The sequence below is a fragment of the Cottoperca gobio genome, chromosome 5 (assembly GCF_900634415.1).
Source record: "Cottoperca gobio chromosome 5, fCotGob3.1, whole genome shotgun sequence".
Taxonomy (NCBI): Eukaryota; Metazoa; Chordata; class Actinopteri; order Perciformes; family Bovichtidae; genus Cottoperca; species Cottoperca gobio.
Window position 1 is genome coordinate 15,586,346 of NC_041359.1, and position 25,976 is coordinate 15,612,321.

Below are 25,976 nucleotides of genomic sequence, written 5' to 3' on the forward strand. Positions count from 1 at the left end.
ATCGTCACCAGTTAATGATCCATGGATAAGACATGGGAATAAAGAAACAGCACTGTAGAGCCAGTCAGTCCCAGTGATGTAAGTGTGATAAAGAAAAAAGTAGTACTCTTGGCCTCCGCTAGGTTACTACTAGGTAGTAAGCTAGTTTACTTCAGTTAAACATTTGAATCCATTCGTTAAAATTCTTTGCTTGTTTTAAATAATCGCCCTCCAAAGTCTTTAAACGGCAATCAATGGTATCGCTCTTACTCGATGTTTGAGGGGTGTAGGTTGGTTGGTTTCCGCATTGGCCCCCATGCTGAGGCGGTTCAATGATTCTGTCGCACTAATGTAGAATACAAGTGTCAAAAATAACATGTTCTTAAATGATCAGCGTTTGTATTTAAATGGCTTTAGTATTATAACAAGAATACAATTCAGTCTGATTGCACAGGGCTAGTATTACTTTGGGTCCTTGTGTGATTTGTTGCAGATGTCCATGTCCTGCATTGTCCATTTCAATGAAAGTTTTGACCACATGTCATCTTCCACACACAAAGACTCCTGAAAAATCTAGTCAACTAACTGCACAGCATAGAGACGCAGCTCAAATCAGTACGTCGGTGCATTTACTTGGACCATAGAAAGTCATTATTCTGCCGCGATTAAAATCGGCACAAAAATAGGATACGATTTCAAATTTCACAAGGTCTATTGATAAAGATTGGTCTGTCAGAATAACGCTCGCCATTCTCTCATTGTTACAAGTCATTCTTATATCAAAGACGATGTTAATACAAAGACCAGACCTCACGCAGGGCTTGATTAGAGTATTTTTGTTCATCTTTCTTTTATGTGTGCATCTTGCGGTGCTTGCTTTAGAAGAACAGTACAGGAAATATGGAGACTAATGAGAAAGTCTGGTGCGCCTTAAAGTGGTGTTGTTGGTGTCTGGCAGGGAGAATTGATTGGGAATGCTTGTGATGAAGTTGGAGCACTCTCACAAGGCCGATCAGCAATCATCATTAATATGTGGCACAGCTAAATTAGACCCATACAAATTAAGTTGTGAAATTGCTTTTGTGGCATTATGTCAGGAGGCAGAATGAATGTGGACCAGTGTCTCTCCATTTTTTTTTTTTCCACTTCCCCCCTCCCTCTTGCTCGTTTTCTCTTTTGTGTCTCGCTCGCATTTCTATTGCACTGTGCTAAATTGTAAGAATCCATACTTAACAGGAGGTGCTGGGAGTAAACGCTGTCAGTCTTATCTTCAGGAGTGGCATCTGTGAAGGTTGTGTAAACTGGGATATTTATCTGCGCACAGTAAATAATGGCTTTGCTTGTAAATGTTGAGAGAGCCAGGTCCTTACCTTGACTGAATGTTCTATCACTGTGGCTTTTACAGCCATGAAAGTTGTCTGGCCATTAGAGATGCATAGCTTCAGATGCAACATACAGGTTGAAGATTAGTTTATGTTGGGTACATTCATTGTGTATATGTATATATATATATATATATATATATATATATATATATATATATATATATATATATATATATATATATATATATATATATATATATATATATATATATGATGCATTTTTACTGTACACACGTCATCTATCGCACGTCTGTCCGTCCTGGGAGAGGGATCCCTCCTCAGTTGCTCTCCCTGAGGTTTCGTCCATTTTTCCCCCTTTAATTTTGGGGTTTCTTTTAGGAAGTTTTTCTTTGTGCGGTGCGAGGGTCTAAGGACAGAGGGTGTCGTAACCTGTACAGTCTGTAAAGCACACTGAGACAAATGTATAATTTGTGATATTGGGCTGTATAAATAAATTTGATTTGATTTGTATACAACTGCAAAAACAAGCCATCACCCTGTGCACGCAATCCTTTATTCTCCGACCAGATTTAGCGTACCTCTGTTGGTTAATGGTGATATGGTCCATTGGACTGCAAATGACTTTTATTTTAATTATAACTTACTCTGCTGCTTATTTGTTTTTGTTGAATAATTGTTTTGTCTATAACATATCAGTAGAGGCTTGTTTTGGCCGACTTAGAGAGCATTGAATACCGTTGTATGGTATACCGAATACCATACAATTTGATAAAACGGAGAAAAGCAGCAAATACTTACATTGCATAAACTAAACACAAAGAATGTTCGACATGTTTGCTTGAGGATGACAACAATCGGTTGTCTAACTGCTTACCAGTTTATCTTCTCTCCGTTGACTAACAACATTGTCAACAGAGTCTAATACTGTAATGTTGTTGGTCAGTGTTAAGAGTATGGTGCTAGCTGCAGCAAGAGTCTCTAATTGTGATGCAATAGTACTGCAGTTGTGCCTGTTGGTATGTAGCCCTCAGATGACATGCATAACTTATCATCCCTGCAAAGTTCAGAAAATAATTTAGGTTCAAACCAGATTTATTTATTTATTCAATGGAATTATTGGTTTTTTTCGCACACAGCCTCTATAAAGATATTGTAGAGCCTTGAGAGGAGATAAGCACTGGACAACTGTCAATTCATCCCCTTTATTGTTGAATCCGCCAGAGAAAGATTTGTGTTTTGAGAGGCATTGCAGACTGAGCTGAAACCACTATGAAGGCGATGTTACAGTGAATCTATTCACAGAAAAATGAATAGGATGTTTTTTTTCTAAAGCCACTAGCATGTTAAGTAATTGTGCCATTGATGAAACATTCTGAACTATTCATTGGATTAATACCGTGTCTCAGTTGAAGTTGTTCTTTTCAGTTGAACCTGAGATAAAGTGACACGATGTGCACACAGGAGGAGCACATATTCATTATACATTATATTAAAAGGTTTTTATAAAATGAAAAAAACCACCTCGGCTGAATGTATTTTGTAATTAATACAGAGATGCCATGTCATTTCATCAGTAAACCACATGTAGGAAAAGTTAATTAATGTGAACAAATTTTAAAAAGATTTAACAAATATACATGAATTACAACAGTGTTGTAGTTTAAGGTGCCAAATAGGTGTTGATGAGATATTTATCTTGAAGATCTACACCTGCTGTCAACTTCAGTGTTGCCAGTGCACTACTGTTCTTGGTGAGGAGGAGGATGGCTGACATGACGGTAATGATGCAGGCAGTAGAACCATGATGATGTCTTCAGCTGTTATTAAATGGCTGTTTTTGAGCTACTGAAGTTGACAACGAACATCCAACGGGTTATAATGCATTTCACACCTGTCACACCTCATCAACACCCCAAGATATTCTTGCTATTGTGTGTGTGTGTGTGTGTGCGTGTGTGTTTCCCCCCCCCTGTGTACATCTGACTGATTTCCTCCCACTCCGTCTCCCTTTCACATGTCATGGTGCATAATTTGCACCATACATAGCTTCACTATGTAAATGGGAAAAAACTGTGGTGACAATTTCAATTTGACAGAAACCCTGTGTGCACATAATCAGCTGACACTGGTTCCTGATTGCTGTTGCCCTGATGTGCTGAGAAGCATGTCCAGATTGTCCCTCACTCATACTGACGGATCCCTGTGTAAATATCCGTGCTGCAGCCTACACTGCCACCTTGAGGCCGACTTACAGCTTTACTTTCTTTCTCCTCATGCATCCTGTTTAAAGTTGCACAGACAGGAACTTGCAAATTACGTATGGGCAGGAAGCTGCGCTTTTTATCTGTAACACATGTTTAGCACTACATCCAGCGGTTTGGTATTCTCCCTAGAATCTCTTGCAGTGTTGTGGAAGGAAAAATGTCCAGAATAACAATCTGCACTGAGACTCGATTTGACCCCACGCAAGCCTTCAGGAGTTTTTATTTTGAATGTCTGTATTATCTTGCACCCTTTAGTTTCCTTAAGTATAAATGCCTTCAAGTCAAGTCAGCAGCAGACAGTAATAATAGGCTTGTTAAAAGGCAACCTGCATTCTGCCCACACGCATAGACAGACACAATTACATGTGGTCAAGCAGTTTCCCCAACACAGTCTTTCAAAAGACAGTGAAAAAGTGACATTTGCTTGCGTTTCTTTTTTGCCTTACATGCTGCTTCTTTATCCTACTCGCCTCTACTTTCCCGTCTTACAGTGTGCAGCAGTGCCCCAGTGAGCATGAAGATCCAGCCTCTGAACCAGACTGCTTTGATGGTGACGTGGGTGCGCCCTCTGACCGTCTACCACCCACCCATCACCAGTTACATGGTCTCCTACAGCTGGGTGAAACGGGATGTTGCTGACGAAAAGACCTTCACCAAGACTGGGGACCAGAGCATGGTGTGTATTATTATTATTATTATTATTATTATTATTAGCTGCCACTAGCAACTGTTCATACCAGACCAAAACAATTTTTCCGAATTGTCTTCATGGGTGTGGTTTGAACGGCTCTGACTGATTAGCAGAGCCTCTGATGTATCTGGCAGGATCAGAGGGTGACTGGTCAGGGTGTGGAGGAGACAGGATGTGATGCACTCTGCATGGGGCTGTTGCTTGATATGAGGGCCCAGACTATCCTCTGTCACTTCCCTGCCTATGAGTAGACGTAGCACTGTAGCACACACTGACTGAAGTCTAACTAATACAAATGTAATGTGTTTAATCATGTTCCATGTTCGTCTGTAATGCAGGTCAGCACATTATAGGCTCAAAGATAACTTGTAGCAAAAAGTAAATCAACAATGTAAAGCAAATAATATAGATTTTTATTTGAACATTTTGAAAACTTTTTAATCCGTTCTGTTTCCAGACATTGAAAGGCAGCTCTTTGAACAAAAGCTGTCGTCTTTTAGCAACCGACGCAGGCAACTGTGCAAGTGTAGTTCTTCACATCTCAGTGTTTGTCAAGTTTTTTTTATGTATTCTGATCTCACAATTCTGCTTGTGTGCCTTAAACATTGAGTTAGCACTTCATTCCTTCCTGTATCTATCAAACTGCACATCCACTATCTCCACAGAAATGTATCCTCCCCTTGCAGGAGGTTACACCTACAGGGCTGTTCTTTTTCCACACTGCAGATTCTTTTCCCTGGTTACATATCCTTCTATTTGAGGAAAATCCAGCACCCAGCTGTGCATCTCCTTTAAAGCCTACTGACCCCCAGCTGTCTTGAAAGTCTACATGACTGCCTCTTTAGATATAAACAGTGCAGTGAACTCACCCACTGGTTCAGAGACTTGGGATCAGTTCCCTTGTGGCAGTACTACCTCCAGCACGCGTTCCAGTAAACACAGCAGTCATCGTCATGGGAAGCTGGTGAGGGATCATGCAATGTTGCTGCACTAGTGACTTTTACTGCTTGTTTGGAGCAGGATTAATATCTCAAAATATAACTAATTTAGCAGTCATAGACTGAAACTAAATAAAAACAATATACTTTAAGAAAGAATTAAACTAATATATAATATATCGGTATCGAAAAAAGGACTCAGCATAAATTCCAGTCACCTCTCGTGACGTTGAACTTCAGAAATGGAATGGATTTGAAAGAGTACTCGAGTTGATTCTCAAATCCAAAAATGTAAACATTGTGGCCATTTGTACACAGTCCTCCCACCACGCATCTGGTGTGTACAGTGGATATAAAAAGTCTGCACACCCTTATGAAATTGCAGGTTTTTGAAATGTAAAGACAGAAATAACAACAACATAAATGTCAGACTTGTTCCATTCCAACAAAAAGCCAGAAAGAAAAAATGATTAGGACATTTTTAAATAACCACAACACCCTGATTGCATAAGTCTGCACACCCTTTCATAATGGGAGCTCTAGTTGTGTTCAAAGTCATTTAATCACATTCAAAATCATGCCTGTAGGTAAATAGCATACACCTGCCATCAATGACAGTGATTCTGATTAAAAGCAGAGTAAAGTCAGCTGTTGCTGAAGTATTTGCTTGAATGTTTGTTGTTGCATCCTACTGGCAGAGCCATGGACCGCAAAGAGTTACCAAAGAAACTGCCAGATGTAATTATTGAAAAGTACAAATCAGGAGAGGGATATAAAAGAATATCGAAGGCATTGCATGTACCGTGGAGCACTGTCAAAACTATCATCAATAAGTGGAGAAGATGTGGCACCACAGAGACATTGCAAAGATCAGGACGACTCTCCAAAGTTGATGAGAGGACGAGGAGAAAACTTATCAGGGAGGCGACCAAGAGGCCCACGGCAACATTAAAGGAACTACAGGAATGTTTGGCAGGTACTGGTCCCTCCTTGCATGGGACCACCATCTCCCTTATTCTGCACATGTCTGAGGCGATGGGGTAGGGTGGCAAGACGGGAACCCTTTCTTTGAGTCACCCCAAACCATGTGGGAAGATGTGTTGTGGTCTGACGAGACAAAGGTTGAACTTTTTCAGCTTTAATTCTAAAAGCCAATACAGCTCATCGTCCAAGGAACAGCGTACCGCCTGTGAAGCGTGGTGGTGGTGGCATCATGCTTTGGGGCTGCTTCTCTTCAGCTGGGTCAGGGGATAATGAATATCAATATATTCTGTCACAAAGCCTGCTGTCCTCCATCAGAAAGCTGAAGATGAAGAGGAATTTCACATTCCAACATTATAATGACCCAAAGCACACGTCCAAGTCGACCAAGGCGTGGCTTCAGAAAAGGAAAGTCAAAGTCTTGGAATGTCCCAGTCAGAGCCCGGACCTCCATCCCATCGAAAACATGTGGAACGACCTAAAGAGAGCCGTACACAAGTCTCGATGTGCAAAGCTAATAGAGACTTAGACACAAAGACTTGCTGCTGTAATAAATGCAAAAGGTGCTTCCACAAAGTATTAGTTGGGTGGGGTGTACAGACTTATGCAATCGGGGTGTTGTGTTTTTTTTTTTTTAAATTAAAAAATGTCGTAATAATTTTATTTTTGATTTTTTTCTGGATTTTTGTTTGTTCTAAGATCACATTAAAGATGGAACAAGTTTGAAATGTACGTTGTTGTTATTTCTGTCTTTACGTTTCAAAAACCTGCAATTTCATAAGTGTGTGTAGACTCTTTATATCCACTGTATATGTAGCTACATGCTTCTGAGACATTATACCTGGACATTACAAAAACAAAAGAAAACTAAATATTTACAAACTGAAACACACTGAAAAGTAACTAAACTAAAATTAAATTCAAAACTAAACAAAAATCCCAAACTTGCTTTAATGCATAGAAACTAGCTAATGCACTAGCTATTAATAAAACCTTCCACATGTGTTTTGCTTGCTTCACTTGGATGTTAACCCTTCACTGTGCAGGATAATCTTTGTGCAGTTTGAGACTAAAAAGATGTTTTCACATTCTAGATGATTTTGTGAAATTGCAACTAGTTTGGAAGCAATTTCATGTCCAAAATATTACATAAACACTCAAACTGAGGACGGGGCATCTCAGTGAATCAGTCAGAGACACCTTGTGTTTAGCAATCACACGGAACAATATTTGCGTATTCATAACGTACATCCTGAGAGAGGAAGAGTAGATTTGTTTTACTCGCTGTGAACTATTTTGTGGGAAATAAACACATTTTAGAAACCAAATATTCGTAGTTTATCTTTTCTTCAACACGTTTGACCGGTGGAACCTGTTTGTCGACTTTATTTAACAATTATCCGACAGATTTTCAAAGAATGGATTAATATGAATGATTTGTTTGTTGTTGTTCCTATAATATATGTGTGTTGTGTTAAGAGCTTTGTACGTGTATGTTGTTGTTGTGAGTGTAGGAACGATTATTGTGTCCATGAAGTGCTACAGTGTATTAATACAGGAGATCAGTGGCTTTACTGCCGGTATTCTCTCCCTGCCGTCACCCTTTCTTATTTTGCACACTTCCATTTCCATCTCTGGAAACCTTTTTGTCTGAATAATGTTTCCAAACTACTAGCTCTCCAACACTAGAGGCAATGTTCTGAGGGCCATTTTAATATAAGTAAAGTCATCTGCAAAGTGCAAAACACAATTAAATTAGGCAGGAAATGAGGTTTTAAACTGCGTCGGACTGCCTAATACACTGTTGACGTTTGAAATGTATTTTCATCCATCCACACATTCAAACGTCATTTACAACATGTTTGCAAGTGTTCTTAAATCCGTACGTACGTGCGTCTTTTCCCTTGCAGAAAGCCGTCATCACTAATGTGTCCCCTGACGTCCTGTACCTGTTCAGAGTGCAGGCGGTGTGTCAGCATGACCTGCGCAGCGATTTCAGTCAAACGCTGCTGTTCAGAGGTACGTGGCCAAAACCCTCCAGCGATCAAGTCATGATGTATTCTTAAATAAGAAACAAATGAAATGGTTATTCTAAATGCTTGCTTTCTCTTTTGTTTCTCAGCTAATACCACAAGAATATTTGAAGGGTCTCGTATTGTGAAGACGGGCATGGTGAGTTGACCAGAAGATGGCAGTGCACATTTAGTTTTGTATGTTAGTAACATTCATGTGGTTCTGTTGGATAATCTCTTTCCCTCTGCCTGTCTCCGTCAGCCCACAATTTCTCCAGCGTCGTCGGCTGACATGGCTCCCATCAGCTCCGGTTCCTCCACTTGGACGTCCTCTGGCATCCACTTCTCCATTGTCTCCATGGCAACGGGGATGGGCCCCTCGTCTAGTGGCAGCCAGGCCACGGTGGCGTCGGTGGTGACGAGCACCTTGCTGGCAGGCCTGGGCGTAGGCGGAGGGGTCATCTCTTCTCTGCCCAGCTCTGTTTGGCCCACACAAGCGCCCCAAGCCACGCAGAATCCCACCCGTCCATCCGTCTCACCTGCAAAGTCCAGCACCGAGCAGGCGGCGCCCCAGGGCTCCGACGCAGACACCCAGTCTGAGGAGAAACAGGCTGCAAGTGAGGGTGAGGAGGAGGAGAAGGAGGGGGAGAGAGAAGGAGAGCAGGAGGAGGGAGAGGATGACAAGAAGAAAAAGAACAAGAATCCACCTGATAATGAGGAAAAGCAAGCGAACAGCACTGTGGCCAAAGAGCCTTTAATCCCCACCCCCGCATCCACAGCCAAAGAGAAAGGAGAAGGGCAACCTACAGCCAAAGGCACCACAGTACCCACAGTACCCACAGTACCCACAGTACCCACGAGCACCGGTGGCGATGAGTTGGTCAACGTAGAGAAGAATCCCACGGATGTAAATGAAGTCTCCACTCAGGAGCCTCGTAATGACACCGCGGAGATGCAGATTCCACAGAGCTCCACACTGACTCCAAAAATCAGTGATGGCAAGAGTCTCTGGCCTTTCTCCGTCCACACTGGTGAGCGAACCTCTCTCTCCCACACAGATATGAGACAGTAGTGTTTGATGTCCCCTCCCAAACAGACTCATCTCCTTTTGAATTCTCAGTAAAGCGCGTTCTCCTGTTGCCATCCTACAACGCAAGGCAGAATTCTGTAGTCGACTACAAACAGTTAGGGAGCCCAATGTAGGATAACAAATACATTGATTTAAGAAAGTGACTACAGCAGTTAACGTTTCAGTCAAAGACAAAGCTCCAGGCTTGTAGGCCTGAAGGCAGTCTGCCATAGGGGTTCTGCCTCCAGGAATCCCTTGAAGCCTATTTTGAAAGTGTTTGAGATTGTTGAAGATTTTTTTGCCTGATTTTTTTACCCTCCATAATGTTTTTATGTTGGTCTCGATAACATTGATTGAAAGCTTTAATCAGGATTCATGCTACACTTTTGGCCCAAAGTAAAGCCTGAAATGATTTTACTGCCCGGTTTTATCATGATCAGTGTTAAATGTTCTTCTTTTCTTCCCTGCTGTTGAAAGTGTCTCATTATGGGGTTATTGTATGTGTCTTACCGTGATAGAAAGGTGTATTCTTAACTAAGATCAATATTAAGCTCAGACCAGGCACAGGTTGACATTAGATGTATATATTGAATGAAGATTAAAGCCCCTCGGTGTAGAACTAGAACGTTTCTGACTCCCAGTGGTGGCATCAAAACAGACACTTTGGCAGACGGCACTGCATGCTATTACACCCCTCCCCTCGTGGATCAGACCTGGAGACACAGAATAAAAGGGCCCAAAAAGCAACACATCAACACCAAGATTATCTCATTTTACAAACAAAAACATTTCCCCCCTCACAATCATTTCAAACATGCTGTCATTTCATAAACCTCCCACACAAAGGCACAATGTGATGATGTAATTCAGTAGAATATATTTTAGGCATGTATTTATGCGCATACGTTTACATTCCAGACACGACTATCTTGTCCAATGTGACCCGAACCCCTCACCCGGGGATGGGCAGGATGGTGTGGATCGTCCCCTTGGTGGTGGTGTCTGCTCTCACTCTGCTCTGCCTCATCATGCTGCTGATTGTGATGATCTACTGGAGGTGAGTTCAATACGTCTCACCTCATTCCACATGGGACATTTTTTATCTAAAAAAAGTCAAATGGCCTTATACACAGAAATGCCTCCTCTTTATAAGGGTATCACTGATTTCTCCCTCGGGGGGTTGAAAATCTAGCTGCCCCTCACCCACACTGACCCCCCCCCCCCCCATAAATCTCACATTTCGGGTTAAGTGACACGCCTGCATACTTGTCTGGATTTTCCAGTCGGTCTGCTCCACATTTAGACGGCGTCTAGTTCGGAGTTGTGTCCGTGTTATGCACGTCTGTATGAGTGTGCATCAATTTCAAACAGTCTGGTAGAGAGACAGTACATTCATGCCTGCTTGTCGTACATCCGGCCCATCACCCACCTGGCTGAGGGTCAAGAGAGCTGAAGGTCCTGCAGAGCCAGGAAGGGGTCCCAGCTGTGTCTTCATCTGCTGGGCTAATTTCCAGCCACGCTATTGGAGCCTTCAGTAATTACACAGGCCAGGCCACTGGCACATGTGGCATGGTTAATGAGTTACAAATAGCACCATGGACCATTTCCTCGGCTGGTCCCATGCATAATCGCTGTCTGCTTCAAGTCGGGTAGGATTTTGTTTATTTTACAGCCTGAGATTTATTTTTGTTAATACTTGAAATGTGTTAGATGCATTTTATAAATTATTTTTACCAGGACAAAAAGTGTGAGATCGCTGCAGCAAATATTTATGGGACAACAACACCTTACTGTGGCATGTTGTGGAGTCATATAATATAAGAGCGAGATATAAATAACAGCCTGGTTATTGGCTCCATAGAAGTGATTTTAAAAATCCGATCCAGTCGGTAGATGGAAAGTCGCGTAGTGTAAACTCTCCATTACTGAGAGTCGTGGCATTTGATTAGAGGAGCGGGGCAAGTTTTGAGGTTAGAAATGGCCGTCACAGCTGTTGTTGTGACAACGCTGACAGTTCACAGACAATGCCTGCGTCCCCCTGGGGAAAAGACCAAGATGAAATCAACCCATTCGCACTCTCTTCCTTCTTCACGCTCTCGGCGTAATTCACAGATGTTTTAATCATGAGCAACATAATATCTCCATCTATTTCATTTCAGATGTTTATTTAAAATATATGTCATGAGTTGGACCATCTTTTGAAGTGTAATACCCTTCGTCTTATTTTTAGCTTGTTCATGTTGGCAGATAGTCTTAGGTTATGTCTACAATGTAATTAATTGCTGGGTTTACAGAACACATCTGGAAGCCTCTGAGGTGTTTGTTAAGAACTCACAGATGTTCAACTGAGACAAATAAAGGAAAATAAGAATTGCGTTTCAGCGATTCAGTGCTGCTGATGCCAGGGTTGAATGGGTTGCCTCTTTCCACTGGCATCAATTCAGAAAGTCTATTTAATCCCAGTTTGCATTTCCCTAATGCAAACTATTCTTCTGAGATCATGGGAGGGAATCAGGGAGGAGGTGTAGACTATGCTGGTTAGTTAGACGCACCACATCTGCACCCACAGGGAGCCATTGGATTGGGAGGCTGTGACGCAAGCCAGGGGGTAGCGGGCTCTCCTCCCTTTTTGTTTTTCACCCTCCCCTTTCAGTCTTTCTCTCTTTCTCTTTCTCTCTCTCTCTCTCTCTCTCTCTCTCTCTCTCTCTCTCTCTCTCTCTCCCTCTCTCTTTTTTATATCTTTTAAATACAGTTTATCATTTTTATCTTTCTCTCTTTGCTTTTCTATATCTCTCTCTTAAAGAATGACAAGCATCTGCTCTCTCCTCTGCATCAAGTACAGGTAGGATTAAACCTTGGACATGCTGGCACTGGGATGAAACATGGCTCTTTTCTTTGCATGTATTGGTATATAATGTGTGTGCATGTGGAGGAGGGGGTGGAGGCTGGAGAGGATGTGCAAGGTGTTCAGGACTTTAAACATGTCTCACTTGCACACAGTCTCGCTTTTTCAAGAGTTTTCTTAAAAGTGAGGAACTAGATTGTTTTAAATGTATTCTTTTTGTTAGATAACATCTCACTAACGTTAGAGTTGTTCTGCTCCATGCAGGAAGGACAATCTTTTTAATGTGGAACATTTTGGTCCAATGAATCTTTTTACAAACCTGTAATATCCCCATAACTAATAGATATATTCTCTTGAAACCACGGCTGCCTTCACTTTATCAGTCTGTGAACTTTGGACCCTGAAACTGTACAATTTGGGAGGAACGTTGGCTTTGGAACAGGAATTACCTATGGATAAGTAATGAATGTTAAAAGTTTCATCTGCTCTCGACAAAGAACTTTGTTTTTCACGAGAACATCTGTGCATTGAGCAGCAGCAGCAGCAGCTGCTGGCATCAATCCTGCACACTTTCTCCAGAAAACAACGCCTTAAGTTGAGTTTTGTTGTCCTCAAAGTGGAGTGGGATATCTTGAAAGTGCTGTGTGCTGCCCTGAAGAGAGAGTCTTGTGTTTGGATTAGTTGTCTTCAGTTTGAGTAGAGAGCTAAATCTGGCGCTGCACTGTGTGTCGCTGTCTGTTGTTTACCTGTTCCCTGTAGTCAGCTCAGACTGTGTTTCCAGGAGCCACTCGGCGTCAACGACTCTGTGTGCGATCAGCTGTGTCCCACTCACTCTGGGGTTTTCATTAGCACTTTCCTGCCGTTCCCGTGTCATTTTATTCAACTTCAACGCTGATGTTGACAGACCGGATCTGAGAACAATGGGATAACGACTCCCTTATAGACTTTGCTGTGGCATCTCAATGTTCTTCTCTCTGTGTCCCTGTAGGAGGTTTTTCCAGACAGCTCACTTCTATGTGGAGGAGAGCAGCTCTCCACGGGTGGTGGCCAATGAGAATATACCAATCATCCCGATACCAGGTAAGCCATATTTCATTGATTCTATAAGTATATGCAATATATGCGATGTTCAAATATCTATAATTATTTGTCAAAGTGTATTTATGACAGTTTGGTTGCAGTTTTGTAGATCGGTGATTCCCAACCAAGGGTACTTGTATTACAGGGTACTTGTGTGGTACTTGTGTAGCCCCGGGGGTAGTCAACTCAAGAAATTGGAAAGAAAATTCAAATTCAAATTGTGGAAGAAGAAAAAAAGAAAGATCCTCATATTAAGTCAACCATAATAGAAGCAGAACACAGTGTGTTTAAGAGTGCGCACTAGTTAGCAAGCAATGAAGCTGAAACCATTCGCTAAAAGCAAAATGATAAATAGAAAAAGATAAATGGCTAACATAGATACATACAACATAAAAGTATTGCAATAAACAGGCAAAATAATCAGCGTGAACTAATAAATAAACAGTCAGAATAGTTATGGATAAATGGTTGACATAAATGTTGAATAAAATAATGTTATTTCCCCTTACAAAAGGATTTAGAAATAAAGACATAACAAAGGAAACTATGTCTGCTGACACAGCCCCTATCCTCATTAACTGTGTTCTCTGTCACCTCTATCTCTACATTTGCACAGCTTCCGACCATTTGCATGTGAAATGACTCTGAGAGTGCCTCTGTAGGGATTGTGTGACTGGCTTTTTGTTGCCTTTTTAATGTCCCAGGCAGCAGCGCAGTGGCAGCTAGTCGATATCAGACTTTACTTTCACAGTTGCTTAAAGCTCGGGGACATTTCAAGGCTTTGATATAACCGTTAAAGAGCACAGTTGATGCCACTATTGACTTTACATTTATTAGGCTTTTCCCCCTTCATTATCCCTTTCTTTCTTGTTCCCCTTTTATTTCGATCTTCTCTTTTTCTTCTACTCTAACTATGGCAATGTTCTTACACTGCACACATTCAGCTTGACTGACCCCATGTACTTGATTGAAGTTGAAAATGTGCAAGAAAATTCAATTTATATAATTTAGAGGCTTTATCTCCATGGAAATGTAGACATGTAAATGTTTAAAGTGAAAAATGACAGCATGAGATTGCTGTTGAAAGCCTTTATATTGCACACAGTTCTGTGCAAGCATACATGTGAACATAACTAGGTACAGTTTTATATGCAGTCAAGAACAATCGGGCCTAATCAGCCTCACTTCACTTCAATGTACAGCTCTTAAAGCCACAGTTCACCCAGAACCATTCTGATGAACTGATTAGACTGATAAGTGACTCTTGAAAGTAATACAGGGGAGGACATTTTGATAAATGGAACAGATTAACAATCCAGAATTCACCTTTTACGCTGTAACCACTGAGGCAAGTAAGAGCCCTTAAAGCCCCAGCTGCGAGGGTGTATTAGTTAAGACATTTGCTATTATCATCAGCAATGACAGCTGGGTCCCCTGCACATTGTCCCAGTGTGATGGTGACCCGTTTTTATCAGAGATCCCTCATGTGTGATTTGGGGCTGATTTGACGGGACAGATGCTCCCGCCTATAAAATGCTCAAAATACCAAATCTAGATATTTGTGATAGATGAGTTCAGTCTGTTTAAATGGCACAACATTGACTTTTCTTTTCTGATCTTTTCTTTTCACATTTCATTTTTACATTTCCTGCCTGGTAGAATTACAGAAAAAAATATGAAGCGCATTGGTTTCCACATGTGTATTGCCAACACACTCACGCATATACACACATTCTCAGAGTATATGGTGGCTAGAAACAAACCCTAATAATGCACTACAAGCCACACTCACACACACACACACACACACACACACACACACACTCTCTCTGTCTCTCTCTCTCTCACTCTCACTCTCTCTCTCTCTCTCTCTCTCTCTCTCTCTCTCTCTCTCTCTCTCTCTCTCTCTCTCTCTCTCTCTCTCTCTCTCACACACACACACAGTAATGGGAACTTTGCTAACTGTTGTGTGTTTGTCCTGCAGACGACATGGAGGCCATCCCCGTTAAGCTGTTTATCAAACACATCATGGAGCTCTACAAGAACAACCTCCAAGGTTTTTCTGAGGAGTTTGAGGTACACTTTCAACACCACTTCACTAATGATTCTCTGTGAAGCCTTGCTGTGTAACTAATGTGGGTCGTACTTTGGAGTCGGGCTTATACGGGCCTGATACATTGTTGCCTTTTTTAGTTCTGCTCTGCTTCATGTTCACATTGACTTATTACGGACTAATGCAGAGGAATAACTCAATAATTGGACAGTCGCAGCCGTCATCCTGCATCATCAGCAGTATAGCAAGTTATGCAGCACTTTACTGCGACTTACTTGTGTATTTATGTTCTCTGGTGTTTCAAAGAGCTCGTAAAGAAACAACTGATGATGAGCGTCATGGATTTCACTCAATCTTTATTGGCTGGTTTGCATTCTTGACAGTTCACGATCAGAAGATTAATTTATTAGTACTTTTAGCTTTTGAATGATCTAAAATATAATCCGCTTTCCTAGAATCCAGTGGTTGTTGTGTTTTGTTTTCGCACCACCAACCACAGTCTGCTCGGAGGCAACCCGAGACTCCCCTCTCCGGGTGGCTGTTCGGTCCGCACCGAGTTCCAATAACAGATTTCACACCAGCCTTAACAAACGTAAAGTGAGATAGACGATGGACTTGTTCAGCACTCTTCAACTCCCCCTCGACTGTGCACGTGTTGTCTGCAAATTGGCCTGCGTCTGAACAGTGGTTAGAGATTATTTTGTGCGTGCGTTCGTACGCAGGGTTTTTGAGCAGATGGTTGAGAGAAGGATGACGAGAGACGGGGGTTAATTAGAGAAGGACTGTCTGCAGGTTGACTGGATGGGAACACATTCTCCGTGTAACCAGGTTAAGAAACGAGGCAAAAGCTTTGCCCCCAGAGGATTCCTCCTAATTGGGGTCATTTGATGTGAAGCTCGTGTGCATCATTTTCTAACGCATCACAATGAAGACGTGTTTGAAATGATTGTTGTATTTTAGGGGTGGGTGGGTGCAGTGTGGTGTAGAAGAGGAGATGAAGGCTGTCTCACTGGAGGCCTGGGTTCAAGCCCCGGTGGCAGTGAGCAGCTGCTCTTTTGAAGCGTCCTTGACCAAGACACTGAATTTCTGCCTGAGGTTCTGCTTTGCTGTTTATCCTCAGCGCCTCACTCATGGGGGCTCATAAGTTTCCCTGTAAAGACAAATACATAAAAACTAAAAGGGATGAAGTTTTACTCGCAATGAAATGAAAAGCTGAAGTTTTCTATGAAAGCATTTAAACCGTTAACAGTTAAGAAGGTGAATGCCAATACATCTTCACTCCTTGTTTAATACCATCCATCTCTGTCGCTCCAGGAGGTCCAGCGCTCCACAGCAGACCTGAAAATCACTTCAGAACACTCCAATCATCCCGACAACAAGCACAAAAACAGATACATCAACATTGTGGCCTGTGAGTCGGCTGTAAAATCTCATTGAGACGTCTACTGCTGCACAATCCAATGATGTTTTTTCTAAGATGTTTTCATCCTTTTATTAATCCACAACCTAGATGACCACAACAGGGTGAAATTACGAGCTCTGGCGGGGAAAGATGCCAAACATTCGGATTACATCAATGCCAACTACGTGGATGTGAGTTTTACCGACTGCGTGACCAGCAGGTCCCGGTTAGATGTTCTTTGTTGTGTTCGAAAGGTTGTAAAGTCACCTGCATGATCCTGTGTGTGTGTGAGCTAAATGTTGACTTCTTGATTTAAAATATTGATTTAAGTATCAAATTCATAACACCGACAGACAAAGCAATAAAAGAACTATTTTAAGAATATTGATTAATGTATAAATATTTACATTTTCTGTCAGCTAAAGGAGTGGATTTCATGACCTACCTGTGCCAGTAAACCACTCATATCAGCTATGATATAACTGGGTAATTTATCAAATATTGATGGCATCTTACCACTAAATATATCCCACCACTCTTTGTTCAGGGCTACAACCGGCCCAGAGCTTATATAGCAGCTCAGGGTCCTCTCAAGTCCACATTCGAGGACTTTTGGAGGATGGTTTGGGAGCAGAACACGGGAATCATCATCATGATCACCAACCTGGTGGAGAAAGGGAGAGTAGGTTTACTTTAATTTCATTTGCAGACGTCAAAATTCAAAACTAACCCCTTACTGTATTTCAGACTTTTTATATCATCCGTTGTGTCCTTCAGAGGAAATGTGACCAGTACTGGCCGACAGAGAACAGCGAGCAGTATGGAAACATTGTGGTGACGCTGAAAGGCACTAAAGTGCACGCCTGCTACACACTGCGGCGTTTCCTTATAAGGAACACTAAAGTTAAAAAGGTAACTAAAGGTCATACTCCTTTTAAATCTGTTAGGTTTGAATGAGATTTGACTTTTTAAATATGGATCAGGTTGCAGCAGCTGTTTGCTAATCTGTTACTTCTTTAGCTGCATTTAAACTAGTGGTTTTCTAAATTGGGTTGCACCATTAATATGTAAGGAATGTCTTAGCTACAGGCTGCAGCATAACATTTTTAGGGCTTAAGCGATGTATTAAACTTCCATGATTTGTTTTATTAATATATAAATACGTGGAGAAATATGTGTTCAGACTTAGTGGCATAACTTTAAAATCTTTGACCTTACTCCGTTCATTTAGCTACACAACAGTTTCATATGTACAGTTACAACATTTAAAAACATTCAGTCACATCTGAGTTTGAATGTTGCGGCCCCTTTGTGTTTTTAACGTCCACTCAGCCGAGATATACTGTAGCACTGTGTTCGCTACGTCTGTACTATGTCCTCCACGTACCGTGAGAGAAGAGTCTGCATTGTATTCTCAGCAGGGTCACACGTCTGCTCTCATGTTCTAGGGTCAGAAGGGGAACCCAAAAGGGAAGCTAAATGAGCGCATCGTGGTGCAGTATCACTACACTCAGTGGCCTGACATGGGAGTACCAGAGTACACCCTCCCTGTCCTCACCTTCATCAACCGCTCATCAGCGGCTCGCGCTGCAGACATGGGCCCTGTCCTGGTGCACTGCAGGTACGGTACTTACTGTAGTGCTGAGCTTTTGGCCTAAATGAGTGTCACTTATGAGTGCTAAAGTCTCATCTTTGCTGACTGGGTTAACAGCTCCCTCTATGGGCCTGCCATTATGCTCATATTGCTTTGTGCTCTGCTTCTCAGTGCTGGGGTCGGGCGCACGGGAACATACATCGTCATTGACAGCATGCTACAGCAGATCAAGGACAAAAGCACAGTCAGCGTCCTGGATTTTCTCAAACATATCCGCACACAACGCAACTACCTAGTTCAGACTGAGGTAAGAAACCTGAAATCATCCCGTATGTTGTGAAACTGGATTACATTAAAAAGGTCATCTATGATTAAAGATGGACGGGGAGTTATTAAAGCGTTTCAGTTTGGTACTCTCGGCTCAGGTTAAGGTCACACTTTTCAAACTACTGTACACTCAACACTACTTTAACACCATACAGACTAATGTTCACACTGGCTGACAGACGGGCTCTGTTTCCCTTTCACTAACTTTAACATTAAAGTAACGCTTACACATTAATGCATCCAGAATTATTATTCAATACTATAATATATATGATTCTGAGTATTTACTTTTGGCACTTTAAATATATATTATGTATATATTGATCCATCTGAATAAGTTAACATCTAAGCACATAACTTCCTGTGACCTGTGAGAAACAGCTGGAGTTAAAAAAGCATCGCTACAATAACAAGCTGATTGAAATGATAGCAAGCTGAGTTTTAAAAATGTGTTGGATCTTTCCACGTGGTTATAATATTTTTTTCTATTTGTGTCTGTATTTATTCATTTCACACTTTTGGTCTGAATACTCTCCGTCTCCCCTCAGGAGCAGTATGTTTTCATCCACGACGCTCTGATGGAGGCCATCATGAGCAGAGAGACAGAGGTGCCTGCCTGGCAGCTGCACAGTTATGTCAACAGCATCCTCACGCCCAACTCGACAGGCCGCACGCTGCTGGAGAAGCAGTTCAGGGTGAGTAAAGCTTTCTGGGAGTCTGACGGGTCCGTTTAGACGAGCTGTCACCGTCTGCGGTGGCGCGGCCAGCTGAAATCAAGGCGGTCGTTGGATCAGAAGCTTGATAGCATCATGCACGGTGGCTTTTCCAGCTCTAGGCAGGAATAGATTGAGAGTGTCTCTGATGTTGGCTCCTGCTGTCTTATGCAAAGCTTGATGAATGTTTCATCAAGCTCCTGCTCAGTCAACATCAGGAGAGGGAGACTAATTGCTGGCACATAAAGTCTCTTCCTCCCGGGCTTCACGTGCACATTATTACTGTGAAAGAATTGATGTTAATCTTGGGTGTAAAACAAACATTGTGTTTATTTTTCATGATTTATTTTTATGTGACTCTCTGGACTTAAATCTGCTTTTCTGATGTTATGCTCTTTGCTTTCTGTCTCACCAGCTGTTGACTCAGTGCAACGCGCGCTTTGTGGAGTGCTTTAGTGCCCACAAAGACTGCAACAAGGAGAAGAACCGCAATTCCTCAGTGGTTCCTTGTGAGTATCTTATCTGTCTTACCACAGCACACTTGCAATGGAGCTTTGGAGAACCGGGGGTCATGTCGAACACGTAAAGCCGCTGGAGTGTGCACCCAGGGGTGTCCAGAGGGCTGGTTAAAGTGGGTTTAAATAGAAAGTCAGAGGGGTTGCAGCAGAATTTGAATTCGGACCGTATTTAAAGCGTTTCCTATCAATAAAATCTGCTCTGCCGGTTACTTTTCCTTCATTTGAGCATTTCCTGTAGTATTCTACAGCTTCCTATTTTCCAGTCCATAAATTATTAAAGACAATTCGTGTTCCAAAATTAGAATCTATTTCCATAATCCTATAAATTAATCTTTCTATGCGTTCTCCGCACCCTGGCAGGGAGAAAGACGTCCTTGTTGCTATAGCAACAGTGAGGACTGGTAATGAATGTGTGCATTATCAGCCAGTGCGAGCGATACAGCCGCCTCTGATTTAAAGTGTGTTTTTTTTCTTCCCCCCCCCCCCCCCCCCCCCTCTCTCTCTTCAGCGGAGCGAGCAAGGGTCGGACTCACCACTCTGCCTGGAATGAAAGGAACAGATTACATTAATGCGTCCTACGTAATGGTACAGTGATAGCCTGGCTTCTTCATCATTGCTCACTGTGTGTTTGGAAGACGTTTATTGACAGATCTGACAGTTAGGATGACAATTTCTTAGGAAATGATCAGCAGTCTGTCAACTTTCACAGTCATCCATCAGTATGAGTGCTCTGATCTTCAGAAAGGCTAACGGCTCACATCTGTCACCTCAGGGTTACTTCAGGAGTAATGAGTTCATCGTTACCCAGCATCCTTTGCCCCACACCACCACAGACTTCTGGAGGATGATATGGGACCATAACGCTCAAATTATTGTCATGTTGCCTGACAACCAGGGCCTGGTGAGTTACCCTGCAACACAATAATGCTCTGCATGTTTTGTGTTATTTGCCCTTTAGATCTACATTGTCTAATTTAGAGCAAAACTGTAGTCTTTAGTCTACAAGCTGACGGAAAGCATAATGACAGCTAAACCAATAAAACAAAGAATTAGCGATAGAGTTTGATAAATAAAGACACTTGCGACGTATCTTGTTTGACTTGCAGGCTGAGGATGAATTTGTTTATTGGCCGAGTCGGGAGGAGGCCATGAACTGCATCTCCTTCACTGTCACACTCATCAGTAAGGACAGACTGTGCCTCTCCAATGAGGAGCAGATCATCATCCACGACTTCATCCTGGAGGCCACACAGGTAAGACCCTGGATCGCTGCTTAGTCGCACCGTACCGTACTTAGATTACTGTGACCGTTCTTGGGGTTTGATGACTTGATGTGCACAATCACAAACATAACTTCTGTCGCGCGTGTGTACGTCAAGTGACAGTCCTCTCCTGTGTGTGTGACAGGACGACTACGTTCTGGAGGTGAGACATTTTCAGTGCCCTAAATGGCCCAACCCCGACGCTCCTCTCAGCAGCACCTTCGAGCTCATCAGCGTCATCAAGGAGGAGGCCATGTCTCGGGATGGCCCCACCATCGTGCACGATGAGTAAGTTTAGTGTTGTCCTCTGTCAGCACAGTGTACTTGATCTGGATCACGTTGACCCCAGGACACATCTGGATCTGTATTGTAAGGGTTCACGTAATCCTGAGATGTTTAATTACCTCTGATTTGTCTTCTTTAAACTGTAGCGTCTGCACTAGTAGAATTGAAAACAAGCCACTAAATGTGGAGTGCTATCCATGGCTTGGGGTTTAAGTGTCCTCCAGTGTAAGATAACGCTGAGAATCTACAAGATAAACAAAAGGGCCATTCTAAAGTCTCTCAGTAACCAGGCAACCATAACAACTCCCACAAATGTCTTTCCGACAGACCTCTGTGCCTCCAGCACCTCAGCTGCTGTTAGTGAAAACATCAGCTAATTGAATAGTTTCCATCAGTAGAAGGTCCTGATACTCAATCACACTTTATCCCTCATCTACCTGAAGCTGGAGCGGAAGTTCCACCAGCCTTCAGGCCACTCCAGTCTCCCCACCTATTTACGCCAGATGCTAATGTGATGGGATGCTAATTGCTAGCTCTCTGCAAGGGACTAACTGCAGACTTTGAAGTTGTTAACATGATATCCTCTGAAACCAACAAGTAACTGTTCTCACTGCAGGATATGAAAGGAAAAGGATACAATGTGTGAGGAGGTTATGAGTTACAAGAGAACAGCCCACATTGTCTTGTGATAGAGTTAGGACTAAGCATGTAGGAGGTGTCATGTAACATTGTTTTAGGACGACCTGAACAGGAAGACAGTTCAGACACACGGTTGTCCCACGGAGCTGATTTTGAACATTTTCCACACAGGTATGGAGCCGTGTCAGCGGGCATGCTCTGCGCCCTCACCACACTGTCCCAGCAGCTGGAGAACGAGGGGGTCGTCGACATCTATCAGGTGGCTAAGATGATCAACCTCATGAGGCCGGGAGTCTTCACTGATATAGTAAGTTCACTTTTTACGTAAAATACAAATTTGGAATTTGGGGTCGGCCTTTTCACAAGCGGAAACAACGGAACATAAACGTGTAAACGCCTGCGAACAGACCCCGTCAACAACTAGCTGCTCTTAACATAGTGGAGCTTTTAGCATCAGGGGTTGGTGGAGACCAAAGACAGCATATGAATCCTAATGTCGCTCTGTATCTGCTGGAAGTTTAAATTGTCAGCACGTTCACCATATCATCTTCATCAGGTGATAATATGTCAATGTTGAGTTTACAGCATGTGCTGCTGCCCCCTAGTGGCCAAAACATTCAATCAATGCTGCTTTAAGAAACGTTTAAGGTTGCATTGGTCAATTCCATGTCAGTAGAGAAACACAGTATATGCACAGCAACCTCCATCACTAGCTTACGCTGTTATGGATGATGTTAGCAAACACCCCCCCCCCCCCCTTTCATCCAGCAGACACAGAGCCACGTAAGCATCCATTTGGAGTCATTTCTTTGTCCAGCTGAAGGTTAGTCCATAATTGTGTGGGGCTAAAAGGCTCCAGAGAGCTGCAGAGATGGTTTCATCACATCCGTCATTTCATTCAAGTCTGTAGCAGAAATAGGGATTCATATAAATGCAGTTTTTAAAGAAATGTCCCGACCTGTCACAGTTCTGTTGCACATTACAAGATGTAATCTGTAATGTCACTTTACAGTACAGTTCATTGAGCTGACACTTGTGTCCTAAGCGACTTACAATAAGTGCAAACAATCATGAGGATACAACTCATACATTAGCTTGAAATAGGTGCAATCCTTTAAGTGCAGAACAATAGCTTCAAATAAGCCAAACTAAAGTGCAACATACGGAAACAATAGAATATGAATTCAACCATTAGCTACAAATATGTGCAGAATTTATTTTCTTATGTTAACCTGTTGTGTGTTTGTGTTCCTGTGCACAGGAGCAGTACCAGTACCTTTACAAAGCCATGCTCAGCCTGGTGGGTAACAGAGAGGGTGGCCTGAGCCCCATGCACATGGACACTAATGGGGTGGTGGTGATTGCAGACGAGTCGGACCCCGCAGAGAGCATGGAGTCGCTCGTCTGAGGCATTCTCACAGGCACTTAATTTGTAAAAACTTTTCTGAGGCCTTTTTTGCCAGACTATTGATTAAATGAATAACCTTATTACTTTTTATACTGATAAAAGTTTTTTGATATTTATGTTTTCGTCCTTTATTTCTCGTCTTAAATGTCCTGCTGAGCGTTTGCACTTGTTTTAAGTTGACGTGAGGGAAAAGCAGCTCTGTCCAGTTTGCACTATACTATCAGTGTTACTGCCTAAATCCAGTGAGCGAGGACGTTTCACAGTTACATCCTGGCATCCCGACACGACTGGGATCTTTGGACCGCATTGAGACCAACCTGAAGCATGAAGACCAGGATGAGTTAAAGCGATCCACTTCTAACAATGTCTCGAAAACAAAAACATCACAAAGTAGCCCAGCACGCATTACGTCACTTTGTCACCTCGATCAAACAAACTGTTCCGAGGCTCCGCTCCGCCTGGTTGAAGCTCTTTATCACATGTTAAGAGACTATTACCTGCTTAATATTCATATAATGTCCAAATATCTCACTGCTCTCTTGTATAATGTACTTATGGCTTATTTTGTTAAATTGTGTTACGACATCTAATGTGAACATGTATTGCTTTTTACACGGATTTATATTGTTATATTGTTTTGTAATATATATATATATATATATATATATATATATATATATATATTATATCCTTAATATCCAACCAATGTTTTTTTTGTGCTTTTGCCTATTTGTCCACTGGCCTCGGTGTAGATTCATGTTTTTTGAGATGAATAATCTACAAATCTTAATTTTGACCATCATTTATTCGCAGCTTCTCTAACCACAACTGTCAAAGCTCAACTGTTATCACTTGTAATGGGTATCCGTATTGACACAGTACAATGTCTACAAAAAGTATTCACCCCACGTAAACTTCCATGTTTTATTGTTTTAAGACATTAAATCACAGTGGATGTCGATCAATAGAAGAAACTACTTTAATGTTAAAGTGAAAACGAATGTCTACAAATCGATCTTAATACAAATAAAAAACAACTTTTCACCTTCTGGCAACATTTACGGCGAGTATGTGGATAGCTTAGCACAGCCGGACACGTTTGCAGTTTATCACGTTGCCCCCTCAAACTTAGTTTAATGAGGAAATAGCAAAATTTAAATTCCTGCCACTAATTCTGGACTGCATTGAGCTTCTGACTCGGCCACTGTGGGACTATAGCATTGTTCTTTTTAAAGACATTCCTGTGAAGCTTTTACTTGGGGGTCATTTGTTTAATTTAAAATAAAATCTTGCAGTTCTCTCACATAGAGAGGATCCTCCAGGATTTCTTAATATTTTACTGCGTTTATTCTGCTCTCTACCTTCTTGATCCTTGAAGTGGGCTCTTGCAGAGAAGTATCCTCAGCAGGCCTCGTGATGAGGATGGTATGTCCCTGCAGATGTGCCGTGTTTGGCTTACAAGAGAGCTCACTAATGCTCTTGCCCTTCTTTTCAACACACTTGATTTTGAAGATTTTTAGAGCTGTACCATACTCTTTCAATTTTTATAATCATATGTGGGATCTCCAGTGCCTTGGAAATGTTCTTATGTCCTTCCCCTGATTGGTACTTTTCAGTAAACACGCAGATTAGTTTGGAGTATTTGTTTTGTTTTTGTCTTGCAGTTTGTGCCAGGAAATGTACTAAATAGCGATGGGATCCAGGTAGACTTATAAATAACTTATCACAGCTTAATTACACACAGCAGAGCTCCATTCAGCTTGTAAAAAAAAAAGCAGTCAAAATGAAGGGATGAATATGTGTGTAATCGGATTTAATGTTTGTTTTCTTTATTTTATGTCTACTTAGTTACAGCTGTGAATCAATTAAGTATTTTTCTTTTGATCAGTGTAAAAAAAAAAAAAAAAAAAATGATATCCACTGTGATACAAAGTTGTAAATAAATAAAACATGAAAAGATCCAAAGGAGGTGAATACGTTCAAATAGACGCTGTTTGTAACCAAAGATGTGGTTTCGGTTTGCAACATGTAAGTGGTTTTGTGAGATCTATTTAGTCGACTTGCAGTGAAGGTTAACCGTGTCAGAGGTTAAGCATGTTTCTGTTGCAGCCTCAGGAACTCACCTTACAGTAAATAAACACCGTACAAGATTTTAAATTCAGACTGTAAAATATATTTTATTTGGGACGGTATTGTGTCGCCGCCCTATTTTGTGACTTATTAATTATAAGCCCTTTTCAACCCTGAACATTCCTCTCTCTTTATTGATTTATGTGTGTCCTTGTGCTCTATATATATATATATATATATATATATATATATATATTGACATCCACTTCTCTGACTAAGGGGAGATTGCTAAAATTCAGTGAAAAGTCTCCAACATTTGGAGAAAAGTCCAGATTGCTGATCACTTAGTTTTGCAACAAGTGAATGCCAATGTCCTTTCTGTTTGATATTTCTACGCTCGTTGTGTACTGTGGCTGCACACATTAACTTAAAAAAAAAAAAAAAATGTCTTTCACTTTAATGTAATCTTTGTGATCATAGAAGTTTATATTTTCATACAA

At 41.7% G+C, this 25,976-nt stretch overlaps 1 protein-coding gene across 2 annotated transcripts in view; it reads left to right on the forward strand.

The window, feature by feature from the left end:
* Window positions 1–25,375, forward strand: part of ca16b (carbonic anhydrase XVI b) — a 95,530-nt gene extending 70,155 nt beyond the window's left edge. Inside the window, exons 9-30 of one of the 2 annotated variants that reach the window (XM_029431135.1) lie at window positions 4,081–4,265; window positions 8,110–8,218; window positions 8,322–8,371; window positions 8,474–9,242; window positions 10,199–10,337; window positions 12,084–12,122; window positions 13,114–13,205; window positions 15,190–15,281; window positions 16,573–16,669; window positions 16,769–16,851; window positions 17,208–17,342; window positions 17,438–17,572; window positions 18,109–18,281; window positions 18,426–18,561; window positions 19,130–19,276; window positions 19,710–19,803; window positions 20,321–20,397; window positions 20,585–20,713; window positions 20,919–21,065; window positions 21,220–21,362; window positions 22,170–22,305; window positions 23,260–25,375. In XM_029431135.1, coding sequence (XP_029286995.1) covers window positions 4,081–4,265; window positions 8,110–8,218; window positions 8,322–8,371; window positions 8,474–9,242; window positions 10,199–10,337; window positions 12,084–12,122; window positions 13,114–13,205; window positions 15,190–15,281; window positions 16,573–16,669; window positions 16,769–16,851; window positions 17,208–17,342; window positions 17,438–17,572; window positions 18,109–18,281; window positions 18,426–18,561; window positions 19,130–19,276; window positions 19,710–19,803; window positions 20,321–20,397; window positions 20,585–20,713; window positions 20,919–21,065; window positions 21,220–21,362; window positions 22,170–22,305; window positions 23,260–23,406 — 3,254 coding nt within the window. In that variant the 3' untranslated portion in view covers window positions 23,407–25,375. The remainder of the gene's footprint in view (window positions 1–4,080; window positions 4,266–8,109; window positions 8,219–8,321; window positions 8,372–8,473; window positions 9,243–10,198; window positions 10,338–12,083; window positions 12,123–13,113; window positions 13,206–15,189; window positions 15,282–16,572; window positions 16,670–16,768; window positions 16,852–17,207; window positions 17,343–17,437; window positions 17,573–18,108; window positions 18,282–18,425; window positions 18,562–19,129; window positions 19,277–19,709; window positions 19,804–20,320; window positions 20,398–20,584; window positions 20,714–20,918; window positions 21,066–21,219; window positions 21,363–22,169; window positions 22,306–23,259) is intronic. The other variant, XM_029431134.1, reaches the window with a different exon arrangement.
* The last annotated feature ends 601 nt before the right edge of the window (window positions 25,376–25,976 follow it).